Here is a 20,498-nt window from a genome sequence, read left to right on the forward strand (position 1 = left end):
TTTTAAAGTAGAATTGGAGGCTACAATTGACTATGTGCACGAGACAATGCTAACTTCCTGGTTTGAGACCGGATGTGGGGTTGTGCATTTCCGGTAGCTTTACTTTGCGGTCAATCGCTACTGCGAAGATATACTCCAAAATCATGTCCAAAACTCGAAAACGGAAAGATTGCGTTAAGTTACAAAGAGCAGAAGGTGGGAACACTCACCGCTGTTGTGTCATAAAAAATCTAATGATCAATTTTGACGTTTAAAGAGTTTAGATCGATCAGTTGTTTACATCACTCAACACAAGCAGAACTGCATCACTGCAGCAGAAGACACATCGTCCACATTCAGAAGCACATCTCTGTATAGTGACTAGTCTTATGATTGAAACAGGCAAATGTTCAGCATTCAAAGTACAGGTGAAGAATAGTCAAACCAGATGTTTGCCCTGTTATGTCGATATCAGCTAGTCAAGTACACACTTACACAGCATGTTAACAAACCGTGAAAAAAGCCACACAAAAAATGAATGATTGCTGGTAACGGTTTCTATACATTAGTATTTACGAAGGGTATGTTGTGACTTACCTTCAAAATTACAGCGGTCCCTCGCTATAACGCGGTTCACCTTTCACCTCGCTGTTTCGCAGATTTTTTAGTGCAAGTTTGCATGCTTTTTTTTACGTCACATTGTGTCCTGCGTCCTGATCGCTGCAGACGATCTCCTCCGTGACGTCTCTCCTGTACAGTACAGAATCGCTGCATCGATCGCTAGCAGTGTGACTCTGAAGTGCAGTACTGGATGTCCACGAAACGTTTTGCACCGTCAAAAAATAAAATTGGCTACTTGATTTCACCTATCGCTGGTTATTTTTAGAACATAACACCTGCGATAAACGAGGGACAGCTGAGAAATATAACATTTGAATCCCTTTTCTCTTTTGCTCTGAGGCGCGGGGGAAAAATATTGACAAGTCGATGAATTCAATTCAATTCAATTCAATTTTATTTATATAGCGCCAAATCACAACAAAAGTCGCCTCAAGGCGCTTCATAGATACAGAGAAAAACCCAACAATCATATGACCCCCTATGAGCAAGCACTTTGGCGACAGTGGGAAGGAAAAACTCCCTTTTAACAGGAAGAAACCTCCGGCAGAACCAGGCTCAGGGAGGGGCGGGGCCATCTGCTGTGATTGGTTGGGGTGAGAGAAGGAAGACAGGATAAAAGACATGCTGTGGAAGAGAGACAGAGGTTAATAACAGATATGATTCAATGCAGAGAGGTCTATTAATACATAGTGAGTGAGAAAGGTGACTGGAAAGGAAAAACTCAATGCATCATGGGAATCCCCCGGCAGCCTACGTCTATTGCAGCATAACTAAGGGAGGATTCAGGGTCACCTGGTCCAGCCCTAACTATATGCTTTAGCAAAAAGGAAAGTTTTAAGCCTAATCTTAAAAGTAGAGATAGTTTCTGTCTCCCGAATCCAAACTGGAAGCTGGTTCCACAGAAGAGGGGCCTGAAAACTGAAGGCTCTGCCTCCCATTCTACTTTTAAATACTCTAGGAACAACAAGTAGGCCTGCAGAGCGAGAGCGAAGTGCTCTAATAGGGTGATATGGTACTACAAGGTCATTAAGATAAGATGGGGCCTGATTATTTAAGACCTTGTATGTGAGGAGCAGGATTTTGAATTCAATTCTGGATTTAACAGGAAGCCAATGAAGGGAAGCCAAAACAGGAGAAATATGCTCTCTCCTTCTAGTCCCTGTCAGTACTCTTGCTGCAGCATTTTGGATTAGCTGAAGGCTTTTCAGTGAGTTTTTTGGACATCCTAATAATAATGAATTACAGTAGTCCAGCCTGGAAGTAATAGATGCATGAACTAGTTTTTCAGCGTCACTCTGAGACAGGATATTTCTAATTTTAGAGATGTTGCGCAAATGGAAGAAAGCAGTCTTACATATTTGTTTAATATGTGCGTTGAAGGACATGTCCTGGTCAAAAATGACTCCAAGGTTCCTCACAGCGTTACTGGAGGCCAAGGTAATGCCATCCAGAGTATGAATCTGGTTAGATACCATATTTCTAAGATTTTCAGGGCCGAGTACAATAACCTCAGTTTTATCTGAATTAAGAAGCAGAAAGTTAGCGGCCATCCAGGTCTTTATGTCTTTAAGACATTCCTGCAGTTTAACTAATTGGTGTGTGTTATCTGGCTTCATGGACAGATAGAGCTGGGTGTCATCTGCATAGCAGTAAAAATGTATGCTATGTCTTCTAATGATGCTGCCTAAGGGAAGCATGTATAATGTAAACAGAATTGGTCCTAGCACTGAACCCTGTGGAACTCCATAATTAACCTCAGTGGGTGAAGAGGACTCTCCATTTACATGCACAAATTGGAGTCTATTAGATAGATATGATACAAACCACTGCAGTGCAGTACCTGTAATACCTACAGCATGTTCTAATCGCTCTAATAGGATATTATGGTCGACAGTATCGAACGCTGCACTGAGGTCTAGCAGGACAAGCACACAGATGAGTCCACTGTCAGAGGCCATAAGAAGATCATTTGTAACCTTCACTAAAGCTGTTTCTGTGCTGTGATGAGCTCTGAAACCTGACTGAAACTCTTCAAATAAACCATTCCTCTGCAGATGATCTGTTAGCTGTTTGACAACTACTCTTTCAAGGATTTTTGATATGAAAGGAAGGTTGGAGATTGGCCTATAATTAGCTAAGACTGCTGGGTCTAGAGATGGCTTTTTGAGTAAAGGTTTAACCACAGCCAGCTTGAAGGCCTGTGGTACATAGCCGACCATTAGAGATAGGTTGATCATATTTAAGATCGAAGAATTAATCAATGGCAGGACTTCTTTGAGCAGTTTTGTAGGAATGGGGTCTAAAAGACACGTTGATGGTTTGGAGGAAGTAATTATTGAAGTTAACTCAGAAAGATCAATTGGAGAAAAAGAGTCTAACTTAACATCAATGGTACTAAGAGTAGCTGTAGATAATATTACATCTGTGGGATGATTACTGGTAATTTTTTCTCTAATGATAAAAATTTTATTTGTGAAGAAGTTCATGAAGTCATTACTAGTTAACGTTAAAGGGATGGTTGGCTCAACAGAGCTCTGACTGTTTGTCAGCCTGGCTACAGAGCTGAAGAGAAACCTGGGGTTGTTCTTATTTTCTTCAATCAGTGATGAATAGTAAGATGTTCTGGCTTTGCGGAGGGCTTTCTTATAAAGCAGCAAACTATTTCTCCAGGCTAAATGATGATCCTCTAAATTTGTGACACGCCATTTCCTCTCCAGATTACGAGTCATCTGCTTTAGGCTACGTGTTTGAGAATTATACCACGGAGTCAGGTACTTCTGATTAGAGACTTTAGTTTTCACTGGAGCTACAGTATCCAGAGTCGTACGTAGTGAGGAGGTGAAATTATTAACAAGATAATCAACCTCTGTTGGGGTAGCGTTCAGATAGCTGCTCTGCTCTGTGTTGGTACAGGGCATTGAAGATGATAACAGTGGGTGGATTATATTCTTAAACTTAGTTACAGCGCTTTCAGAAAGACATCTACTTTGATAAAATCTACTCTCCACCGCTGTGTAATCAATTATTGTAAATGTAAATGTTATCAGGAAATGATCAGACAGGAGAGGGTTTTCAGGAAACACTGTTACATGTTTAGTTTCTATGCCATATGTTAAAACAAGATCTAGAGTGTGATTAAAGTGGTGGGTGGGTTCTTTTACATTTTGAGAGAAGCCAATTGAGTCTAATAACAGATTAAATGCCATGTTGAGGCTGTCATTTTTAGCATCTACATGGATGTTAAAATCACCCACAATAATTATTTTATTTGAGCTCAGAACTAAATTAGATATAAAGTCTGAGAAATCAGACAGAAACTCTGTGTAAGGCCCAGGTGGACGATAGATGATAACAAGTAAGACTGGTTTCTGAGTTTCACAGCTGGGGTGGACAATGTTAAGCATCAGGCTTTCAAATGAATTAAAAGTCTGTCTTGGTCTTTCATTAATTAATAGGCTGGTGTGAAAAATTGCTGCCACACCGCCCCCTCGGCCTGTGCTTCGAGGTTTCTGGTAGTTAGAATGACTCGGGGGTGTTGATTCATTTAAACTAACATAATCATCCTGCTGCAACCAGGTTTCTGTAAGGCAGAGTAAATCAATTTGTTGATCAATTATTAAGTCATGTACTAACAGAGACTTGGAGGAGAGAGACCTAATATTTAATAATCCACATTTCACTGTTTTACTCTTTGGTTCAGATGTGGATACTGTACTGTTCTTTCTTTGTAATTGTTTATGTTTAAGTTGTTTGTTGCTGGTTTTTAGTTTGTTTTTTGTCTTTTTGGAAGCTAACACAGTCTCTATGGAGATGGGTTTTTGGGGGGGTAGCAGGAGGAGAGAAGCTGCAGAGAGGCGTGTAAGACTGCAACTCTGCTTCCTGGTCCCAACTCTGGATAGTCATATTTTGGGGGGTTTAATAAATTTGTCCATATTTCTAGAAATGAGAGCTGCTCCATCCAAAGTGGGATGGATGCCGTCTCTCCTAACAAGACCAGGTTTCCTCCAGAAGGTTTGCCAATTATCTATGAAGCCCACATCGTTTCTGGGACACCACTCAGACAGCCAGCAATTTAAGGAGAACATGCGGCTAAACATGTCACTCCTGGTCTGATTGGGGACCAGAGAAAACTACAGAGTCCGACATTGTTTTAGCAAAGTTGCACATCGATTCAATATTGATTTTAGTGACCTCCGATTGGCGTAACCGGGTGTCATTACTGCCGACGTGAATTATGATTTTACTGAATTTACGTTTACCCTTAGCCAGCAGTTTTAAATTTCCTTCAATGTCGCCTGCTCTGGCCCCTGGAAGACAATTGACTATGGTTGCCGGTGTCTCTAGCTTCACATGTCTGAGAACAGAATCACCAATTACCAGAGTTTGACCCCCGGCGGGTGTGTCGCCGAGTGGGGAAAAACGGTTAGACACATGAACGGGTTGGTGGTGTACCTGGGGCTTCTGTTTAGGACTATGCTTCCTCCTCACCGTGACCCAGCCGCCCTCTTTCCCCAGCTGCTTGGGGTCTGCCGGGGAACAGCTAGCGGGGCCTACGCTATCTTCGGCTGCACCAGCTACAGGGGCCTGGCTAGCTACGGGTGAATGAAGGGTGCGAAGCCGAGTCTCCAATTCAGTAATCCTGGCCTCCAGAGCTGCAAATATGCTACATTTGTTACAGATATCATTACTGCTAAAGGAGGCCGAGGAGTAACTAAACATCTGACACAATGAGCAAGAAAGTGCAGGAGGGACAGGTGAAGTAGCCATGGTGCTAACGAGTCGGCTACGAGCTAAGCTAAGCTAGCGAAACAGTACAGAGACAGTGAGTGAATACTTTGGCTATAAATTAGGTAGTGAGTACACAGAAAGTGTGCTTCGGATGAAGCACGTGAAGATTATACTATGAAAGAAGAATGTATTTAAAAGTTGTTAATTAAATTGCTAAGCAAATAAGCTACTCAGAAACACCACTGTGTTTGAGCAGGAACAGGAAGTGATACTCTACCGCAGAGTGAGCGAACACCAAGTGACAGCCTTATTTGTTTTGACAGTATTTGTTCTTCACTTACCTCTTTTTTTCACACCACTCTGCATTTAATCATTACTTATTATCAATTTCTTGTTCTCTTCCACGATGTGTTTTTGCCCCGTCTTCCTCTCCTCGCCTCCAGCAGATGGCCACCCCACCTGGAGGTTTCTTCCTGTTAAAAGGGAGTTTTTCCTTCTAGCTGTCACCAAAGCACTTGCTCATAGGAGGTCATGTGGTTGTTGGGTTTTCTGTTTTCTCTGTGTTATTGTAGGGTCTTTACCTTACAATATAAAATGCCTTAAAGCAACTGCTGCTGTGATTTGACGCTATATTAAAAATTAATGTATTAAAATGTATTAAAAGACATTGAATTGAACGACACTCCCACACATTGTCACTCCATGCTGTAAGGCCATGTAAAAATCTTTTTTACGCTCTTCCATGTTTACTTCATTTTACAGCCTGTGGTCCTGCGTTTATAAAGTTGATAAATCACAGTAACCATGTATCTGTACATTTGCTTGACGCACAAAAGAAAAAACCTGATCCAAATCAGTATGTTATTTTCTTTTGACTAGCATCAGTTCTAGCCTAGAACCAGCCAAGTTTGTTTTCTGTCATGTCATTTGATTTGTCTGCTATAGGAGCTGTTTCTCCATGTTTTTGCATCACCAGAAATATAGATGAGAGAGTGTGGTCAGTTAAACATCTGCATGAAATGAGGGTTTTGTTGAATTTCCACTTTGGTTCTGTGACAGAAGCGATTAGCTCGTCCCAGAGAAAATGCTTCCAAAGACATTTCAAGTTTTTGATCATGTCTCTGCACAGAGATGGGTTAAGAGTGACAGAGTGAAAGTGCTGCTGCTACTGAAAGTTCTTGTCCACATGTAAAGCATAATACAGATTTTTTTTAAGCCAGTGGTTGTGTTTCCCTTCAGGCTGTCCTGCAGGTTTCTACGGGTCTCACTGTGCTGAGGTGTGTCGCTGCCAGAATGGAGCAGACTGTGACCACATCACGGGACAGTGCTCCTGCAGGACAGGCTTTATAGGACACAGCTGTGAGCTCAGTGAGTGTGTTTAGTGGTTCTTACATGCAGGAGAGTTGCACATTCACTTGTTAAAGTTCAAGATGTCTTAAATCCCTGTTCCTGTGTCCAGAGTGTCCCGCAGGGACATTTGGCTACGGCTGCCAGCAGCTGTGTGAGTGTATGAACAATGCCACCTGTGACTACGTGACCGGAACCTGCTACTGCAGCATCGGCTTTAAAGGCATCCGTTGTGACCAGGGTGAGAACAAATGGCTCTGTAAAGACGAAAGGATGGAACATGATCTGAGTTATTCTTTTGGTTTCTTTAGATATACCCTCAGTTCAGTTGAATAATAAAATATAAAATAACAGAACATCTGCAAAACTCATACAGACAAATCTTCATATAATAGTAGATATGTACTAAGGTAGTAGATAAGACTGTTCCTAAAAGATGGAAGTACAAAGACCTCTCGAATAGACAGACAAGTGCAAATGATACTCTGATAAAAAATATTAATGGTCTTTAGCTAGAACTGAACCAGCAACCATTCACTTGCCAAGTAAATGTATAAACCACTACAATGACTGCAGATTGAATAACTGTATTTTGGTTAAAATATAAATAAATAAAGTATTTATATAAATAAATACTTAAATATTCAAAATGAAATCAAGTGGAAACAAAAATAATGACATGCAAAACTGTAAATACAGAATACATACTCTTAAGCAGCTGCATGATCACCCAAGCAAAGAGCACCAGAGTCGTCAGTTTGACTTCCAAGAGTGTGCGGTCATGGTATTGCAAGCTTCCAAGGGCGTACACAAGATCTGCACAGAGGGAGGGATTAATGCAAGGCATCAAAACAGAATCCACACTAGATGGCAGCCGCGAGCACCTGGCGATGACTGAATGCTTGACTCGGTTACCAAAAGTAGTTCAACAGGTTCATATTCGTGCTCAGCTCTCTGTTTACCTCCAAAGAAGATTATGGAACCCGTGTCACTGCAGATGCCACCAGTTTGGCGGTATCACCCCACCCTACTCCTTAACTGTTTGCCTTTCATTATCTGTCCTTTGTAGATACGTGCATTTTTATCATGGCAAAATACTAAAATAAAAGTCAATAGCAACAATAAATTCAGTGAAATGAGAGGAATTTTATTCTGAAATTCTCATTCAGCAAAAATGCCTGATTACACTGTACAGGTGATGTGAGTGTGTCAAACATTAAAATGCAGTGTTACTCATGTGTGTCCTCCTCAGCGGCCTTGATGATGGAGGAGCTGAACCCCTACACCAAGATGAGCCCAGCTCTGGCATCGCAGCGGCAGTCGACGGGGGCTGTCCTGGGCATCGTCTTCCTGCTGCTGATGATCATGGCCATGCTTGCTCTGGTGGTCTGGTTCCGTTATCGACAAAGAGAGAAAGGCCACCGTGTGCCTAGTGTCACCTATACACCTGCCCTGAACATCAGCTCCACTGACTACTCCCTCTCAGGTACGATATCCGTGTGTCTGTCCTTTTCATCTGACTGGTGTTATTTATGTTTAGAATGGCATACAACAGAATTCAGAGCAGTTGATGGTATCATAACCTGCTGGGAAATTACACAACCAACAGGTAAAGACAATGAATGATCTGTTTTTTCAGATCTGGGTGATTAAATTAAAGGTTAAATACTTTGTATCAGGTGCACTGTACATGTCTGCATGGTACATATATATGCGTGTATGACATATAGAGCTCAGTATGTGAGAATATGTCTTGATGTTGGGGCAGCAGGGCTGCAGTGCACAGGCCTGCTTTCTTCTTCAGAGTCCTCTCCCAGTAGCAGCTCTTTAGGTGGCTGCTTCTCCAACCCCAGCTACCGCACCCTGGGGTCCTGCACCTATGCCACACACTATGCCAAGCCAGATAAGAGGAGTTTCGCCAAGGTGGGTTCAAAAACCTTTTATATTTTGCCCTCGGAAAGCTTTAAGAGTTTGTTTAATGAGGGGCTGCTAATAAATATACTCCAATTTTTTTTGTTATACAACAAATAAGTTTCTACTTTAAGGTTCAGTTCACCCAAATTAAAAAAACCCAAACTGATTAGTACCTCCTCGTAGCAATTACCTGTCTTTATTTAAAAGAAAACAAACAATTCAAAGGTATTCAAAGGTATTCCTTAGGCTGTGCTGCCGGCCTGCTTTGATGCTAACCTCTGTAGGTCAGGTACATAGAAGCAGAAGTTGGATGATTTAGCAGGAAGGAAGACTTTTTTGCTACAGGGTATCCTGTTAAAAATTGTTGAAGTTGTTGAAGCTACAGAGCTGTGTAAAAAAATATTTGCCCCCTTCCTGATTTCTTACTTTTTGGATATTTGTCACACATTTTAATCATAGACAAAGATAAGCTGAGTAAATAAAAATGCAGTTTTTAAATGATCATTTCATTTATTAAGGGGAAAAAAGCAACCCAGTGTTAATCCATAAAGATTTAACTTTTTATTGGTGACCAAATTTTCAGTGCAATTTGTTTTGTGTTTTTCTTTCCTTTGCCACATCTCAGTCTAAGAAACTCCAGCTTAATGTGACGTTTTTAATCCCACCTGAACTAAATTGCCCTCAGTACAGATCTTACTGTCAAACTCTCAAATACAAATCTAAAAAGCTGATACAACGGAAATAAAGCACAACAGCATCATATCCAGTCAAATGCGATCACCTCTATAAAATCAAAAGTCGTAGCACTTTGTTGGTCCCAAGGTCAGACTGTGCAAACTGCTAAAGAAAATAAAAAGAAAAAAAACCAACATATACAAAGTATGTGTACTAGAGTGAAATGTGAAGCCATCTGTCCAACAGTTAGTTTGGTCAAAACCCCGTTACTCAAGCATACCAGAAAAGCTGCAGGAAGTCCAAACACCAACCTGATTGAAATGCTGTGGAAGGATCTCATGCTGTGCATAACAAATGCCTGCAAACCTCAATAATTTAGAGCAGTTTTGCAAAGACGAGTGGGACGAAATCCCTCCACAGGGATGTGACAGACTGATAAAATCATACAGAAGACGCTTACTGCGTTATTTCTGCTAAGACTGGTTCTTCAGGCTATTGAGTCATGGGTCGTGTGCTTAATTTTCACACAGGACTATACGAGTTTTTGCTTTTTCACATTACTGTATGCTGTTCCACATTTATGGTGGAACAGCATACAGGACTTTCTTTTTAAATTTATTTTCCTCAAAAACAAACCCATTTCACTCTACAGTATATACTCACAACACACTGATTTACAGCTGAATTCGAATGTTTGTACCCTGTTACATCATCCTGTCTACAGCTGATTGAAGTGTTCATTTTTAAGATCGAGACAGTTTTTCTGAAACATTCTTTAAGAAGATCTCTTGTTTGTTTTTTATCTTTAATGTGTCTCTGTGAAATTTCCAGATGAAGACAAAGAAGCAACACAGGAACAGCGCTCCAGAGTGGGGCGCCTACTGCAACCTCAGGGAGCTTGGTCAGTCTTTTCTACACCTTCAGCCTCGTTTTATGACCCACTCTTCTTAGCCAGTTGCATTCTGACATCTGTCTTCTTTGAAATGTATCCTCATATTTTACAGATTCCTCAAAGCCGCAGATGGCGTTTAAATGTGTCCTTAATTAAAGACTCTGGGTTTATTAAATTGATAAGAGATGAAATACAATTTTACAAACAGACACATAATCGAGAGGACACTACATTGGCTACTTGGTGGGATGCTATGAAGGCATACTTAAGGGGGAGGATAATTTCTTACGCTTCCTTTAAAAAGAAGGCAGCTAACAAGAATATTATTACGTTAGAAGCCAAATTAAAGGCACTTGAGGCAGTACATTCCCATAGAAAAGACAGAGTTACGTTGAATAAAATTGTTAAAGTTAAATATAAGTTGAATGTACTGTACAACAGAAAGGCAGAATACGCTTTATTTCGCATTAATCAAGCATATTGGGAAATGGGAGAAAAGCCGAGTCGTTTATTAGCACACCGTCTTAAACAGAAAGACAGTATGAACCATATCGCAGGCATACGACAATCAGATGGGGTTATTTCAACTTCTATTAGACATATAAATGATGGATTCAGGGCCTTTTACAATAATCTTTATTCTACACAAGGGAGTTTAGATGAACAGAAATTCGAAGCATTCTTTACTGATTTAAACCTGCCACAGCTTTCTACTACTGACCAGCAGATTATAGATGCTCCAATTACAGTGAAGGAGATTACCCGTGCAATTAACAGTATGCCACTTAATAAAGCTCCAGGATTAGACGGGTTACCATTGGATTTCTATAGAGCATTTGAGGATATGTTAAGTCCCCTGTTGCTCGATGTTTATAATGAGGCGTTCAAAGTAGGCTCATTACCTCAGTCAATGCACTCTGGACTTATAACATTTATTCCTAAAACTGGGAAAGACCCTTTAGACCCAAGTGGTTACCGCCCCATATCTTTGCTGAATTCTGACCAAAAAATCTTGGCAAAGGTCTTAGCGGGTCGATTAAAAGTAGTAATGGCAAAAATAATTCATGCAGGCCAATCTGGTTTTGTTCCAAACCGCTATGGTTCAGATAATATTAGGCGGTTGGTTAATTTGCAAAATTATGTATATGATTCAGTACATCCAACAGTGGCCCTATCGCTGGATGCTGCAAAAGCTTTTGATTGTGTTGAGTGGGATTATCTGTTTAAGACATTAGAAAAGTTTGGTTTTGGTGACAATTTTATTAGGTGGATAAAGATATTATATGATTCGGCTTCAGCACGAGTATTGACGAATGGGCTCATATCAGACCTATTCCTTTTACAGAGATCCACAAGACAGGGCTGTCCCCTTTTTGTAATTGATATAGAGCCTCTGGCACAAAAACTGAGAAATAATGTAAATATATTTGGAATTTCGATGGGTAATAGTCAACATAAGCTTCTATTATATGCAGATGATATGTTGTTACTCATGACCCAGCCTGGGAAGTCAATTCCAGCCCTATTAGAATGTATAGAAAGCTTTACGCTGCTTTCAGGGTATCGCGTCAACTGGGATAAATCAGAGGCAATGCCTATGTCAGGACACTGCCCCCATACTTTATTTAAACAGTGGGAGTTTCGGTGGTCCGTGAATGGTTTGAGGTATTTGGGGATACAAATTACCTCGGATTACACTAAGATGGTTCGAGCAAATATGGAGCCAACGTTTGAAAGAATAAAAATGGAATTTGGTAGATGGTCCAGAGTACGTCTCACGATATGGGGTAAAATTAGTTGTGTTAAGATGATGACTGCACCCATGATCTTTTATATTTTATCTAATATTCCATTACACATTCCAGGTAAGTATTTCAAAGATCTAGACTTTGATCCGGCAGTTTCTTTGGGGTAGCTCACCGCATGGTTTAAGTATTAAGAAACTTCAAGCGAGTGCAAAACAAGGAGGTTTTTCATTGCCTAATTTCCAATGGTATTATTGGGTGATGAACGTGAAACAACTTAGAGCTTGGTTACCTACTGCACCAGTTAAACCCATCTGGTCCCATATAGAGACGGAAGTTAATGGCGGTATTTCTCCTTGGAGGGAGCTGTTTGATACCAGTCATAAAACTACTCATCCTATAATTGCAAATGCGAAGACATTGTGGTGTAAATTACATAGGGCAGGTCGCTGGGACTTGATTAAATCACCTTCGGCAACCTTATGGGGGAATAAAAGAATTTTAATTGGAGGGACATCGGTTGACTGGTTACAGTGGCGTAAAGCAGGCATCCTTAATGTATCAGATTTATTTGACTGTGGGACTAAATGTTTTTTAAGCTTTGATAAAATTGTGGAGTTATATAAGTTGAAGCATAATCAATTCTGGAGATATGTCCAAATACATAGTTCATTATCGAAGTGGCTGGGAACCCCCTTGAGTGTCCTGTGGGCAGCCCTGTGGAAGTCCTGCTCTCAAGAACACCCTTGGGTAAAGGCATTACCTCTAAGATTTATCACTTATTGCAAGAACGGTCAGCTGACCCTCTCCTGAAAGTTAAGGGCTACTGGGCCCAGGACGTGGCATTGGACATATCTTCAGTTTAATGGGATTCATGTTTTCAAAATGTTAATACTATGTATAAAGAAACAGGCAGTAGATTTATTCAACTTAAGATAATCCATAGGTGGCATCGAACACCGCAACAATTGTATAAATGGAACCTGGCCTCTACGGACGAATGTTGGAGATGTGATGGTCAAAACGCTTCGATTTTACATATCTTATGGAGCTGTTCGGCACTTCGGGATTGGTGGGAAAATATAATGGAGGTAATTTTCAGTGTTTTAAAAAAGGAGATTTGGTATCTCACCAAAACTGTCCATACTTGGTATAACCACAGAACTTTCTGATGGAGATTTTTCCAGTTATACAAAAAGATGGATTATTCTGGCTCTTACTACGGCCGAACGGGTCCTGCTAAGACATTGGCGGAAAAAGAACCCCCCTCCCTATGAAGAGTGGCTAAAGACAATGGCTAAGTTGGCGTCTTACGAAAAAGTGACTTACGGTTTATTAGACAAATTGCCTCAATATGATTGTATTTGGTCCCCTTTACAAGCTGGCTTTCTGTAACTTGAAGAACAGGAGTAATGACAGAGTGGTGGTGTGGGGATTGGTGTGCGAAGAAAGAATAGGATAACTTCCCTTTGTTTTGGTTTTTTGTTGTGTTTTGTTTTTTGTTTTTTTGTTTTGTTGTTTTGTTGTTGTTGTTTGTTTTTTAAACTATTTATTTATGTAGTTATCCTTAAGTTCTGTTATTGAAGTTTAAAATGAAATAAATAAAAATTGTTGATGACAAAAATAAAGACATTGATTGCTACATGATGTCATCAGGATGCTGTAGAAGCAAATCTGAGTAAACTGATTAAAGCCTGTTTGTTTGTTTGTTTGTTTGTTTGTTTGTTGCTCCAATATGAACCAAGTTTACACTTAAGTATCATTTGCCACGGAAGGTGAAAGTTCCCCATGCGATGTGCACAAATGGACTCTACATAAGATCATGGACAGTGACTTGTAAATCTGTGCTGATAAGGCTGACATTCCCTTTGCTCTTTTTATGGTGTCACTGATTTCCAAGTATTTAGCATTTTTGATTCACCACACAGCCTCTAATTATCCATGCTGGCATTTGGTAGAATTTTAGCTTGTATTTATGAATGCGTTGATGTTCACCAATAATAAGTATCAGAAGTATTTCTGAGCAGTGATTGATGTTTTAATGCAGTGCTTTCTAAACCATCAAAGATCATGATTATTGAATATTCTTTTTTGGAGATTTCTCTGCTGAATCTTTCAGCAGATTTTCTAAAACATGTCAATATGTTAAACAGGTTTCAAAATGTGAAATATCTTTGTACAATTTTGTGTTTGTATTGTTTAAACATAGAGTTTGGTAAGAATTCGTAGGTCGCCTGACAACTTTTTAAAAAGATGATTGTTAAATCCTCTTTTGAACGTCTGGTTGCTAGATTTGTTTTCTCAACAGTCAGCCATGAGTTAGTGTAAAACAAGATCAGTTTAATGATCAGCTGCCAGACTGTATGTACAGCAAGAGCACTGAGTGAGCACAACCTTCTCCGAGGAGCGAATGCTGTACTAAAACTTTGATGTTTTATGATGTTTTTATTATGACTTCACCCTGTTATTGCATCAATCATCACACGATTTGAAAACTGGATGCTAGACTGCTAACAAACTCACAGACATAACATACTTCCTCCCTTCAGGAGGAGAAAAATGCATGTCCATCTGACATGTCTCTGTCTCTCTGACATGGATACTGAGTGCTGACTGGGAAAATACATTTATAGAGCATCTAAAATGTCAAGAACTATAAAAATGTCATGCGTATAAATAGATTTTTAAAAGGATTTTAGCAATGTTCTTTATGATAATCATATAAATCTTGTGGTCTTTCTTTTCTTTGTGCAGGTGTTTACTGCATTAATCAACGTTACAGCTACCACATGGAGCCACGCCACAGAGGTACTGTGCCACACAGGGCTCTCGTCACCTTTGACTCGAACAGTTAGCTAGTGACCGTTTCTCTTGCATTTAAAACCCCAGCTTCTTGTGGCCTGTGCTGAAATATCCAAACTGCATGTTACACAACAGGAGACCTGCTGATTATACTGATTTTACAGGAAGTCCAGTTTAAAATGACCCTTTTATGTACCAGTCACCTAGCACATTATCATCTTATCTTATGTTAGATCAAGTTCCAAGTGAACAGTTATTTCTTAAAGTTGATGTGTTTGAAACATGAAAGGCAGCACCTCAGCAACTCTGATATGTATAAATTGTAATGCTCTGGATCTTTCCAGAATGCCAGCTCTTGTGGAGTTAAAGAAATGCTTTATAATTACCTACTCCAAAAGGTTTTCACCACAAGGCGTGCCTTTTACCAGACCCCCTATTAGTAATAACTAATACTTTGTTCTAGGGCTGCCACGATTAGTCGACTAGTCACGATTACGTCGACTATCAAAATCGTCGACGACTGATTTAATAGTCGACGCGTCATTTGAAGCTTTGTAAGATCACAAAAGACGCAGGAATAAGTAGTAGGATTTAAGAGTGTAATAACGGACTGAAACAGAAGATGGCAGCACTGCATGTACAAGGATGCCAGCTGCCGTTAAACCCCGAAGAAGAAGAAGTAGCTCTGTCCCAGAATTCATAGCGCAGCCCAGCTCAGTTTCCAACAATGGCGGCAGCTAGTTAGTTTTAATATTACTCTTATTATTCTTTCTGGGTCACAAAATAAACGTTTAACATATTTTCAGGCGAGAATTTAACTGTGTAAACCTCAAATATCTGCTCAGTTTATCAAGACACCAAATATTTTCAAAAGCGCTCCGACGTTTTCGGACACATCTGTTACCCACTAGCTCGATAGCGAGCCGGGGGCAAGGCTCACTAGAGCCCGTGAGAACACCGGACTCCTGGCAAATGTTTTCAAACCCACCGCCGTCTTTCGCTACTCAGGTTAAACATGATATATAAGTCACTTAGATAACTTCAAAATGTTATTGTTTGGCTTTTTTTAGTATTTTATTTGTTCCTGAGTAAATCGGTTTGGCTGAGATTAAAGTTATAGTTTTTACACAGCTGAATAAACTTCAAGCAGACAACTAATTATCAGAAGTGTGAGATGCTCGAGAATATATTCCGGTGTCCTGTTATATTTTAGATAGCAAGGAGTTTATTAAACTTCACCGAAACAATCTGCAAATTTCATTAATATTTAATAAACTATCATCTTGTCTTTATTTTTAGTTAGCACATACCTTAAACACTTAAAGCTGTAAGCTAATGATAGTTATATAAGAGCAGATGCTGCTGGTGCAATAAGCTGTACGTTTTACGTCCAATGGATGATGATCTGATTAGTCGACTAATCGCAAAAATAATCGGTGACTAGTCGACTATCAAAATAATCATTTGTGGCAGCCCTACTTTGTTCACTGCATGTACTGGAACGCAACATAAGGTTTATAAGGAAAATGACCCCGCCCTGGTCCCCAACACCGTACCCAGAAGCTGATGTGTCTAAACTGAAGCTTAAGTTAAGTTAAGCTTCAGTTTAGACACAATAAACCACCTTTCACTTGTAAATCAGCTTCTGGGTATGGTTTTGGGGACTAGGGCGGGGTCATTTTCCTTATAAACCTTATGTTGTGTTCCAGTACCCCTAGACCAGGATGTAACACTGCACCGTCCTGTTTTCAAAAGTGACACAGCCCAGCAACAGGCAATAGGCAACTATTTTTTCTCCCCCTTAATAGCTATCAAAGCACTATAGAGAAGGACAAGTAGAAAACCACAATGTCATGTGCAGGAAAGCTCTATTCAGATCTCTGGAGGCTTCTGATCACTTCAGGCCCTAAAGATCTGCTGCTACCATCTGGGGTCTGATAACACAGGACACCTTCAGGGCTCATAGAGTGGTGAGGTGTAGGCATGTGCTTTTATTGTTGCGATTTTAAGTTGTATGAAATATTTGTTTTAGGAAAAAGACAAAAAAGAAAATTGAACAGCAGCTGGTGTCGTCTCTTCTGTGAGTTAGACGAGAGCCGAGATTTGAAAATAAAACATTCAGAAACTGAACCTGAACTTTGGACTCACAAGTGCTGTCCATCAGCATCCACCCCTGCAACAACAGTATAAAGCTAACATCTTTATTTTTATCATTCCTGCGAGAATGGTGAAAATTAAAATATAGGAAAAAGTGTGATGTCTGACCATTTCAGTTACAGCCTCGCAGAGCTGCTCGCAGTGCAGAGTGTGATTTCATGTAGATGAAGAAAAAGGTGCAGCATGCCACAAAGGTGGTGTTACTTTACTACCACTGTCACTGTTCCTCTTGATCCTTTCCAGCCTGTGCTCATAGATGTGTTTGTGTCTTTGCAGGGTGAACCCAACGTCTCTTCTCACTGTGTTTTTTCCTCCCTGCTGGGGTCATCCTCCTGCTTTAACCCTCATCAGCCCCAAAACTCCCCCTCGGAAACAGAATTCTCCTTCTCTATAACTGAATGCTCTTTTTGTGCCTTGATTTACATTTCCTTTATCTGCAGGTTTTAACCTCTGCCCTTGAGTGCTGATGTTGGTGTTAAAATGTAATCTTTGGTGTCAAGTGTTCCAATGCAGACTCTAACATCCATGTTTCCTAAAGGAAAACTCCTCAGCTTTTTTGTTCTTTACAACAAATCCAACTAAAAGACTACACAGAATATGTATTGATTTTAGAGAGGAATACAGATTATTTTAAATTCTGGGCCGCTCCTACTTAACACATATTTTCATTGCTTTAAAAAGTCTCTCACTCTGTTGGTATAGAGGAGATGCATAGCTCCATACAGGCACACTCAGCTTCTCGTTTTAGAGTTTGAGTCTGGTCTGTTTCCCTCTTCAGTTACTTTACGCTGAGCAAAAAGGTGAACAGAATACCTGCTTATCTCACTATAAGGTCCATGGATTAGACTAGGACCTTTCCAGCCATCTAATGTCTTGAAATGCAACCTAAGCAATGGCAATTTAAAAATTAAAGTGTTTTTTTCTTATAAAAATTTATATTTTTTCCATCTGAATTCCAAAAAGCTGACACTATATAGAGTGTAAATAAAAAAAAAAAAAGAATGAGTTTCAAATCTAAGAAATCAATATATTATTCACAGTAGAACCTAGGAAAAAAAATATTAAACTGAAAAATAAAATAATATTATAAGAAAAATATTGCAGCATTTTTATTTGATGGCAGCAACACATATGTCAAAAAGGTTGTGACAGAGACGTGTTTACCACTGTGAAGTGTCTCATTTTCTTTTAACACTACATGGTATAATCAGTTATCGCAGGAGAATTTGGTCACTATGGTAACTAAAATAATGACCAGGAATCTGGCTTCAGTCATGCAGGAAATAGCTGCAGAAAGTCGTCTTTCTGATTTGACACACACACAAAAAATCATTTTATGAAAAGCTGGAGCTCTGCTGGGTTAAAATCATCAAAAATGATTTTTTTTTAAAAAACAGAGCTTTGTGAAGAGTTTTTTTTAAAGAATTTTATCCGTTAATGAAATAGTATTAAAACTTGAAAATTGGAATTCTAAGCCTTCGACCACTGTGGACATTGGAGCAGCCTCCTCTTTTAATTAAGCATTGAATAATGTCATACCACACAAGATTAAACAGTCTGTGTCTCACTCTTTCGTTAGACTATGTGAAGAGTTCGTTGTCCAGCACCTGTTCCCTCAACAGTGAAAACCCGTACGCCACCATAACCGACAATCCCAGTCTATGTAAGCACTCAGAGAGCAGCTACGTGGAGATGAAATCACCAGCACACCATGAACACACGGCACACTGCTGTTCTGCTACCATCATCAGTACTACAACCACCACTGTGCCTGCCAAGAATGTCTACAACATGGGTACATTTGCAGTGTTTTACATTTGTCTCCTGTTTTCGTTTAATAAGAACATTTTTAGGCACATTTGAGATACACAGTCAAAGTGCACATACAGAGCAAGCAGAGGACGGTGCAGGTGGAGTTCCATTAGCACAGTGTTTGTATGGCTGAATAATATAACCCCAGTTTTGCACTAAGAATTCCACTATTGTGATTAGTTTTACTGTTTTGCACTAAAGTATACTCTCCAGCCACTTCATTAGATACACCCGTTCTATTGCTTTTAAACACAAACATTTAATCAGCCAATCACATGGCAGAAATGGTGCCAATCCTGTCAACTAAAAAGATGAAACTGTGGATACAGTTCTCACCAAAATCAGGGGACAGAAAACTGGAAAAACATTGCTGAGTCTCACTTTCTGCTGCAATATTCAGACAGCAGGATCAGTAAACAGCATGAAAGCATGGATCCATCATGCCTTGTATCAACAGTTCAGGCTCCTGGCAGTGTACTAGTGTGGGGGATATTTTCTGGTCAGACCTACGGCCCCTTCGGACCACTTTACCATTGTTCAAACCACGCAGCCTGCCTATGTCCAATATGTGCTCATGCTTCAGCCTGTGTGCAGCCTGTTGCAGGTATTTTTTAACTTACTCTTGTTCTTTTTCTTGATTTCCCCCTAGTTTTGCCTTTGTCTTTTCCTTTGGGAATAGTTTTTTCTTTAGGACAATGAACTGCAGTGCAACAACATTAGGCTGCGCTCATTGTTTAGTTCAGAGAATAGTTGATTGCCCTGAAGCTGACCACTCTGTTGGCTAGAACAGTGGCGATTCCAGTTGAAATCTTGAGAGAAAAATACAGAGAATGCAGAGGTGGACAGAAGAAGAAACAGAGAGATGACAGCAGAGAGTATTGGAGAAAGCACAAAAAAATAAGTTATAAGTTGCATCTGCCCTTTCTTATCATGTGGAAAGCACAATCATTGATGAATAAAGTAGAGAAGCAGCAGAGGCAATGTTAGATAGACAGAGTTGATGTAGAGAAAGCATGGGAAAACTGACAAATCTGCAGTAACTATGTCACGCTGTTATGTTAAAATTGACCTTTTCAGCAGCTTCTTAAAGCTATACACAGAGAATTTAAGCCATTTTAAGGCAAAAGGGGTCCAGCCCAGGACTGGGATGGTGTAACTGATGAAGTGGTCTGTAAGTGTAGATGTCTGTTGAGTGAAAAGCACACTAAGCAAAAATTTAGGGGGGACTGGGGACTGGCGACGGCTCCCGGGCCTGGCAGATCCCCGTGTACTAAATAGAAGTGAAGAACTTAAAGATTGAAAAAAAAGGAGGGACGGAAGGCGGGGCACGTGAACGAGAATGAACAGCTCGCAGAACTGGGGGAACCTATATAGATGAGAACCGGAAGGAGCGTGTTTGGAGGCATGGTCCCGCTACTGAAATTCCAATACTTAATCTCCAAAAGGTAGACCCTACAATAATATATACAGACAAAACCCAACAATCATATGACCCCCTATGAGCAAGCACTTTGGCAACAGTGGGAAGGAAAAACTCCCTTTTAACAGGAAGAAACCTCCGGCAGAACCAGGCTCAGGGAGGGGCGGGGCCATCTGCTGTGATTGGTTGGGGTGAGAGAAGGAAGACAGGATAAAGACATGCTGTGGAAGAGAGACAGAGATTAATAACAGCTATGATTCAATGCAGAGAGGTCTGTTAACACATAGTGAGTGTTACCATTTTTTTCATTGCTTAATTAGCGTCTTGCAGCCCAACAAACAGCATCTCTGCTATCCTTTCTGTACGAGTCACCGCACTACACTAATAAAACTAGCTCACAGAAAAA

General features: G+C 40.1%; 1 protein-coding gene across 3 annotated transcripts in view; it reads left to right on the forward strand.

Annotated features, from left to right (window-relative positions):
* The window catches only part of LOC146394232 (multiple epidermal growth factor-like domains protein 11), a 243,083-nt gene that overhangs the window by 219,458 nt on the left and 3,127 nt on the right, over nucleotides 1-20,498 (forward strand). For 2 of the 3 annotated variants that reach the window (XM_084922887.1, XM_084922893.1), the window contains 4 exons: nucleotides 6,568-6,696; nucleotides 6,788-6,916; nucleotides 7,928-8,161; nucleotides 18,440-18,655. In XM_084922887.1, coding sequence (XP_084779013.1) covers nucleotides 6,568-6,696; nucleotides 6,788-6,916; nucleotides 7,928-8,161; nucleotides 18,440-18,655 — 708 coding nt within the window. Of the gene's footprint in view, nucleotides 1-6,567; nucleotides 6,697-6,787; nucleotides 6,917-7,927; nucleotides 8,162-8,446; nucleotides 8,599-10,095; nucleotides 10,166-14,655; nucleotides 14,710-18,439; nucleotides 18,656-20,498 lie in introns of all 3 variants that reach the window. The other variant, XM_084922899.1, reaches the window with a different exon arrangement.

The sequence above is a fragment of the Perissodus microlepis genome, chromosome 1, assembly GCF_051167445.1.
Source record: "Perissodus microlepis isolate ML-2025 ecotype Zambia chromosome 1, ASM5116744v1, whole genome shotgun sequence".
Classification (NCBI taxonomy): domain Eukaryota; kingdom Metazoa; phylum Chordata; class Actinopteri; order Cichliformes; family Cichlidae; genus Perissodus; species Perissodus microlepis.